This window comes from Gymnoscopelus braueri (assembly GCF_963280865.1).
Source record: "Gymnoscopelus braueri genome assembly, chromosome: 10".
NCBI classification, from domain to species: Eukaryota; Metazoa; Chordata; class Actinopteri; order Myctophiformes; family Myctophidae; genus Gymnoscopelus; species Gymnoscopelus braueri.
In genome coordinates, this window is record NC_137611.1 from 45516747 (window position 1) to 45524788 (window position 8042).

At 40.1% G+C, this 8042-nt stretch overlaps 1 protein-coding gene across 1 annotated transcript in view; it reads right to left on the reverse strand.

Moving 5' to 3' along the window:
- Nucleotides 1-4293: 4293 nt before the first annotated feature.
- The window catches only part of LOC308093616 (receptor-type tyrosine-protein phosphatase N2-like), a gene marked incomplete at both ends in the record, with an annotated part of 233685 nt that continues 229936 nt past the window's right edge, over nt 4294-8042 (reverse strand). The window contains 2 exon segments of the mRNA XM_080439948.1: nt 4294-4365; nt 6967-7040. Coding sequence (XP_080296074.1) covers nt 4294-4365; nt 6967-7040 — 146 coding nt within the window.

The window sequence follows — 8042 nt, forward strand, 5'->3', positions numbered from 1 at the left end:
GAGACAGAGTAGGAGAGACAAACCGTAGGACAGCTGAGAGGGAGACAGTGACACAACACTGTCTCTAGAATACATTAAATCTGGCCATTTGGTTATTCAATTACATCCAAACTTAATTGACATGTGATAAAATACCTGTAAGATTGCCATCTCCCATCTGCTGTGGAAGCTTTCCAGGAATTAATTATAATATATATCACCGTGGGAGTGATTAAAATGTGTATACACGCTATATGTCGCTGTCGGGCAAAGACCTGGTGTCTCCATATTTCAATTTTTTTTCCTCATAAATTAATTCCCTATTTTGTCATACAAAAGTGTCATGAGAAGTATAGTGAAAAAGAAAGCTGTGAGCTTGTAGATCAGTTGTTTATGAAACAATTTGAAAGTAAAAGTTCAAGTGTGTCTGTGGGTTTTATAAACATTGAACAATGAATTAACAAAGAGCTTGTGACTAAATAATAACTATATTGGATCCATTGGAACAGGTTCTTTTCTACATTTCCTGACAAGTAATCGTTTTGGACGTACGATGTGTGTGTGTGTGTGTGTGTGTGTGTGTGTGTGTGTGTGTGTGTGTGTGTGTGTGTGTGTGTGTGTGTGTGTGTGTGTGTGTGACTGTGTGACTGTGTTCATATCATCTGGATGCACGGGAAAGAGTGTACACATCCAAGAGCATGTGCGACGCATACGAAAATGTGTTTTATTTAATTTGTGCGTGCGTGCACGTGTGCCTGTGTGTGCGCACTCAGTGCATGATGATGAGAGGGTGTTTTGAGGTTGACAGTCTGTGTTCCAGTGTGTGTGTGCGTGCATGCATGCGTGTGGGAAGCGTTGACAGGTGTCATATCAGGTGTCGTCTTATTCTAGAACGCTCCACACACAGCTACCATGACACAATAGCTATGTAATTAAGTTGAACACGTGTGGTGCAGAAGAAGCAAACTGACGAGTCATGATTACTTGACCATTAGACTTTATTCACAAGAGTTTTCTGTTTTCACCCATAGAACAAAAATATCTTCTGTTTGGTTGTTTTGTTGAATATGTACAGATTCAAACTCCATCGATAACACATGGTTTATGACAAGCAAGCAGGCAAAACTAAAGGTAGAAATAAGGAAGCTAACAGCATAGAGAGATGACACATCTGAGATGGATGAGGTTGGCTGCGGGATTTGATTTGATTTCAACTTTTTTGTAATGTCGCTACTGGCTCTGATAACTGATATTTGATATTCTGAAAGTGTATATTTGTTGATACCCTATTTGTTGGATGAAACTGAAAGCACATTGGACTCTGAACCCGTTAAAGATGGGGTGCCATGATATTTTTCAACCCTAAAACCTGATCATAAGGTATTATTATTATGTAAGGATTAAAAAAAAAAAAAAAAAAAGTGTACAGTAAGTGTTAAAATGTTGTTTTTATGTGGACACGCCTCCAGTTCATTAAGTATACCTGGTTCTCACCTTAGCACCTCCTCCACCACCTTAGCACCACCCACCTGTCCTAGTCCCTCCTCCTCCTCATGCCCACACCTGTTGTGTTATGATAATGAGGGGGAGGGTATGGCTTTGTGATGTCACTAAAGCGCTGTTTCTCTATTGGCACGTTTGACCCTCAAGGTTTCAGCCTCCAGGAAGAAACTCCAAATAGTCAGAGAAGACATAAAACACCATAAAAACACCACCGGGGGGCTTAATGAAGTTCTATCAACCTCATAGACACATGAAAAACAGAAAAAGTGCAAAACCATGGCACCACCTCTTTAAAATATTGATGTTTTAAAGTCCATACATATAATATCTACTTGTCTTAACAGTCAGACGGTGATCCCATACTCCATTGATTTGCTCCTAGAACGAATCAATGTCGTTCTCGTATAAGAATCTGACATTTTGAAATTCAAAAAAACGACAACGATACCCACAAATAAAAAATAAACATCAGTACCCATAGATATAATATAGTACAATGGTTCTAAAAGTGGGGTCCAGGGACCCTCAAGGTTCCTTGAGGAGATTCCAAAAGGACCCTTGCAGGTTTGTAACTGAGAGTGTTCCATTTGGTACACTCCTGGCTGTCCTTGAATTTTAAAAGTTTGAGAACCATTGATGTAGCAAATATAGAGACCATCTGTTGTTCCATCCAACTATACTAACATACTGCAAACCTTAGAGAGGGTCCTGTCTGTCACACAGTGGTGGAAAGTCACAAAAGAAGTGGAAAGTACAATTTTGAGGTACAGTACAATTTACTTTACTTGAATATTTCAATTTTCCATACAGTACAGTACTTTAGTTTAAACTTCTACTCCACTACATCTCTAAGGCAATCATTGTACTTTTTTTTACCCCACTACAGTTATATGACAGCTTTAGTTACTAGTTACTTTGCAGATTTAGATTATTAATACAAAACATACATTAACCACTTATGCCCTATTTTATACTTACTAATTTTATGTATATTTTGATGCAAATACATTTGCACTTTTAGTAAAATTTTGACTTTCATTTGTAACAATGTATTTTTAAATTGTGGTATTGCTACTTCCACTTCTTTAACTTTTACTTCTTCCACTATTGCTGTCACACTGATTGGTGTGATCATGTATGATGCTGTTGTTGTCCTTCGTGTATCACACCAAGGACAACCATGGGGACAACCATGGGGAAGATCATGGTAAAAAATAACATCTAGCATCCAGTGCAGTAAAGAACTACAGAACTACAGATTGGCTGGCTAAGAGCTCTGCTAGATTCTAGAGGCAGTCCGATGCATCAGGCTGATATTAGCATTTTGTGCCATATTAGGATTGTCGACTAAGGACGCCAATATGTCAAAAACAAGTTTTTGTTTGTTTCAAAATAGATACTTGTTGAAAAATATGTTTTATCTGGTATAATTCTATTTTCTTCCTCCCATATGTACTTTGAAAGCACAAGGAAATAAAATCTAAGTCACTACTCTTAAATAGTAAGAGTGCTTATAATGTTTGAAATGTAAACTAGGATAAACAATAAACCTTTGCAGGGTACTGAGTTCCCTATATGAATTATCAGAAAGATGATCAGAATCTGAGAGAGAGAGAGAGAGAGAGAGAGAGAGAGAGAAAAAATATTGGCCTGCCATAATCGGCCTAGAAAAATCCATATGGACGACCTTCACCAAAACTCTCCTTGTGTTTTGCGCCGTGTCACTGAATTAACATTGTAAATACGGTTGCCATGCACTAGAATAGAGGATGTGAGTCAATGCTACATACTGTAGAAGAACACACACATGCATGTGCACATGCACATGCACACGCACACGCACACACGCACACACACACACACACACACACACACACACACACACACACACACACACACACACACACACACACACACAGTCTTAGTTCCATTTGTCATGTAGGCTAGAGGTGGAATGATTAATCAAATAGTCAATTAATTATTGATCAGGAGGAAATTAATCGTGTTACAATTTTAGCAATTTGATTATTTGTTGTGTCATGTAAAAATCATGTAAAAAAAAAAGAAAAAGGGTATAATATGTGCTATAAAGTATCTTCACCAAAATGTGACTTATTGACTTAAATGTGCCCTATCTTGCGCCCAAGGCGCGCACCCCACTATTTGGGGATTTAGCATTGCGCAAGGGGCAAACAGTGGCTCAGCCAACTCAAAAGGCAAATTCTCTGCAGACAAGCAGACAGTTGTTATTGTGCTGTTTTATTAAGGCAGGCCCTCCCCAATAAACAACCACTCCCTCTATTCATCTATTCATCCCAGTGGCTTCATTGCTTGTAATGACAACAATACTAATCATAATGATAACAGGCGGGGGTTTGGATCGGTGATTGATGCAAATGTTGTAACATGATGATATCATAATGAAAAAATTAATCTAACACACACACCACTGATCAATATGTTCATGTGACACGGATACTGTATTCACACACACACACACACACACACACACACACACACACACACACACACACACACACACACACACACACACACACACACACACACACACACACACACACACACACACACACACACACACAGAGCATACAAACTAATCAGTCTCCAGCGCAGGTCCAGAAACCAAGAAAATATATAATCCATCCGTTGTAAATGCTTGGAGATGACATAAAGGAGACTCTAGTGGGTCTAGTCTACGTACAGATATAAAGGTATGGAACCACGTTCACAACGAGAGAGAGAGAGGAACGGAGAGGAGAGGAGAGGAGAGGAGAGGAGGCCGACTGCTTCTCACTGAGGAAGCGCTTTGAGGATGACGTTCACCTCCTCTGCTACCGCCGTCAACGCAAACTCAAACTGATCCTGGAGAGAGAGAGCAAGGGAGGGGGAGGGGGAGAGAGAGAGAGAGAGGGAGAGAGACAGACAGACAAGGAATATTAGGAAGAGAGAATATATAGCAAAAACGTACAATACACGACAAGCTTCTTCCTCGCATGTTAAAGGGATAGTTCAGCCCCAAAAAAACGTTTTTTCTATTGATTAGTCACCCCATGGAGACAAAAAAAAAACAATATCCATGAATTCAAGTCTCCATGGGGTGACTCATTAATACAAAAAAAGTCATTTTGTGGGTGAACTATCCCTTTAACACATTGACTGCCAGAGTCTATTCATAATGTACTCACCCCTGTGCCAGCAATTTGCGTGTTTTTTTTTTTTTTTATTTTGTAATTTTTCATTCAAATAAATTATCTGATTATGGTAGTAAGCACATACGACAGTTCCACCAGTAGAGAGCAGCAGATCCACACATTTATCACCTCGCTCGCCCCCTCCCAAACAGGCCCACGTCATATCCGGTCATTCACAGGATGTTACGTTTTCGACAATCCCTGGTCCGCTGATCGGCCTGAAAACGATGTGATACACTACGACGATGACTGTTAGTCACCCGGACCAAAGAAAATAGAAGTTGAGCTGTCCGTTCGTTTTTTATACCGTATATCTGGCCGAAAATGACGGGAGAAAAACAATGTGACCCGGAATTATTATTTTTTTTTTACATCCGGCTCCGGGTGAGTAAGTAAGTGGAAAACGAAAGTGTTGATGAGAAATAAACAGAGCCGTGCGATCACAGATTAAACAATGAAAATTCAAAAGAACGCATCAATGCGTTCTTTTGAATTGCTGGCACTCAAGCGATGGATTTGAAAGAACGCATCGATGCGATCTTGGCAATCGATGTGTTAAGAACGCCTTCCTGTACTTGACTCAAATTTACGCATGTACAGTACGCAAATTTAACTGACTCATGAAATACTGTTTAAACATAATCTTTGATAGATTTACACTTTAAAACATTTCCCCATGTAATTATCAACCATGGTGGTCCATGGTTGAGAAACAGTGATCTTATAGAATTAGAATTCAGGCCGTGACCCCCCAAAATAATCATATTTATATCTACAAGCTCACAACGCCTCGCGTTCACTATTTTAGCCTCTTTCTTATATTAGTTGAAAAGTTGGCCAATGTTTGATCAGTTTTTTATAGTATAGTTTGTCGATTACTTCTTTTTTTTTTGGGGGGGGGAGGGGGGGGGGTATTAGGAAGGTCTTAAAAGTCCTAAAATTGTCACTTTCACTGTCATCTGGGGAACCCCCCCCCAAAATCATGAGCCATACAGTAGGTTGAGAACTACTGATCTATGCAATACTTGGGGGGTGGCTTAGCGAGCCTGTGTTCCCAGAATCAATATGACCGCCGGGCGATAGCGGTCGGCTCAGGATCCGTGGTTTAACCCATTCAAACCGGGAACGCATCCGTGTAACCACTTAAACCATTAGTTTATACTTTGCCTACTCAAAAAGATTGCAGATCTGCAAGTTCATAGTGCCGCGCTATGAGCTTGTAGGTCTGTTTAACTCAAATCTTTGGGGGTCCCTGGAACAAAATATTTTGAGATGGGGTCCTTGACCTGAAAAAGTCTGAGAACCACTGATAAATAGCAACATAAAAGGATTTAGAAGACATTAGTTAGGATTTAGAAGACATTGTAGAATATATATTCAAAGCTTTGCACAAACTTCCACGACTTAAAAAAAAAACAGCCAAAGAAATCGGAAAAAACGACACAGACGCGGTCCCGGATTGAACGGGCTAATAATAAAAGGCACCGCTGGATCGATGCGGTGACTGTTGTCTCTCTAATTACCCCCACAGATCACTCCGCCGTGTCTTTATTAGCTCTGTGTCGCTGTGCCGTGCACAGCGCCGCTTTATTACAGCCGCGGAGAGAGAGCGCACGGTCAATCATACACGTTTTAATATCTCACATCTCCCTCTTTGATGTATGGTCGTAATAAATGCTTTACAATCTATGATCTCTGTACTTGAGGACGTTCATTTAAACCGCTCGATTTATTGCAGCCGCCGCGGTCGGGGGTTTGCCGTCCTACAAACACTGTTTAATACACGCCGTCTCGTGGAAACCTTGTATTTCAGCCTTTGTGTGTTTCTTTCGTAAAATAATGAATAATGCCCTACTTTGTCATACAAGGGTGTCGTACGAGAGTTTTGAGCTTGTGGATCGGCTGTTTCCGCTACTTTCGAAAGAGTTTTTAAGTGAAAGTGCTTAAGTGTGTCTGTTTTTTATTGAACCAATGAAAAGTACTAACAAGAGCTTGTGACTAAATAATAACTCTATTGGATCGAGTTAAAAATGTTTGCTTTAAAAAACATATATTCAAAGATTTGCACAAATGTTCACGATTTTTCAAAATAGCGCGGCACTCGGTGCCGCGCTATGAGCTTGTAGATCTGCTGTTTTTGAATAGCCAAAGACATATAAAGTGACACAGATGCTCCCGGATGTTCCCGGATTGAATGGGTTAACCACTCTGGTTCACATAGTTATTGTAATGGTAAAGAGCAACTATATGGCCATAACAGGGTGAAAGGTACCTTGGTTTGCACCATGGCTGGCCTCTGGTCTCTCAGGTGCTCCAGGGTGGCAGCAATATCGATCTCCTTGGCACCTGAAAAACACACACATTTGAACCAACACCCTATATGATTGACCCTCAGGGAGTCCCTCAGGGCGCTATACTAGGGTCTTTTCAGTTTTTTGGTCATTGTGGGAAGAGCTTTCACAGAAAAAATCGACAAGATCGAGCTTGTCAAGATTTCCCCACAATATGGATGCTTGGGTTTTTTGAAAAATATTTTGTTTTTATTTTTATATAGATATACATTCAAAGATTTGCACAAATTTTCACAAAAAAAAATGTTGATGATCTATCAATAACTTATATATCTGCTATTTTTGAATAGCCAAAAAAATCGAAAATGACACAGATTCTTTCCCCGGTCTGCATGCCTTAACTCTTTGACTGCCAGAGTATTTTCATAAAGTACTCCCCCAGTGCCAGCAATTTTCGTGTTTTTTTATTTTTATATTTTGAATTTTTCTCATGAAAATAATTTAAGGGGACATAATGTAAAGACCCAGCACAAATCCGCCACTAGAGTGCAGCACATGACTGCTTGATCAGGTCGTTGGGTCTCTCTCAGCCTTCTTGATAGATTAGACAGGGAAAAACATGAAAACGGAAGTGACGTCGTCCCAGATTGTTTTGATCGCCAAAATGCCGTCGTGATACACGACGGCGATGACTGATCGTCACCCAGACCATAGATTATAGAAGAGAAACTGTCCGTTTGTCCGTCATACCGTGTGAAAGACCGTTTATTTACCTATTTTGGACGAAAATGACTGGGGAAAAGAATCAAAAACCGGAAACGGAATCCAGGACATGAAACCGGATGCAGATGTCCGTGAAGTAAGTGGAACTCGAGAATAACATTGAATATTAAGCAGCATAGCGCAATCAGAGATTAAACAATGAACGCGCGTCCAGCGCGTCGACGGCCAACTGGACAAAGTAGCACTTGACGCGTTATCGCGTCGTCCGCAGTCAAAGAGTTAATAAGTGGTTAAATCCTTTATTTGAGTCCACATTTATAAAAACAGAAACATA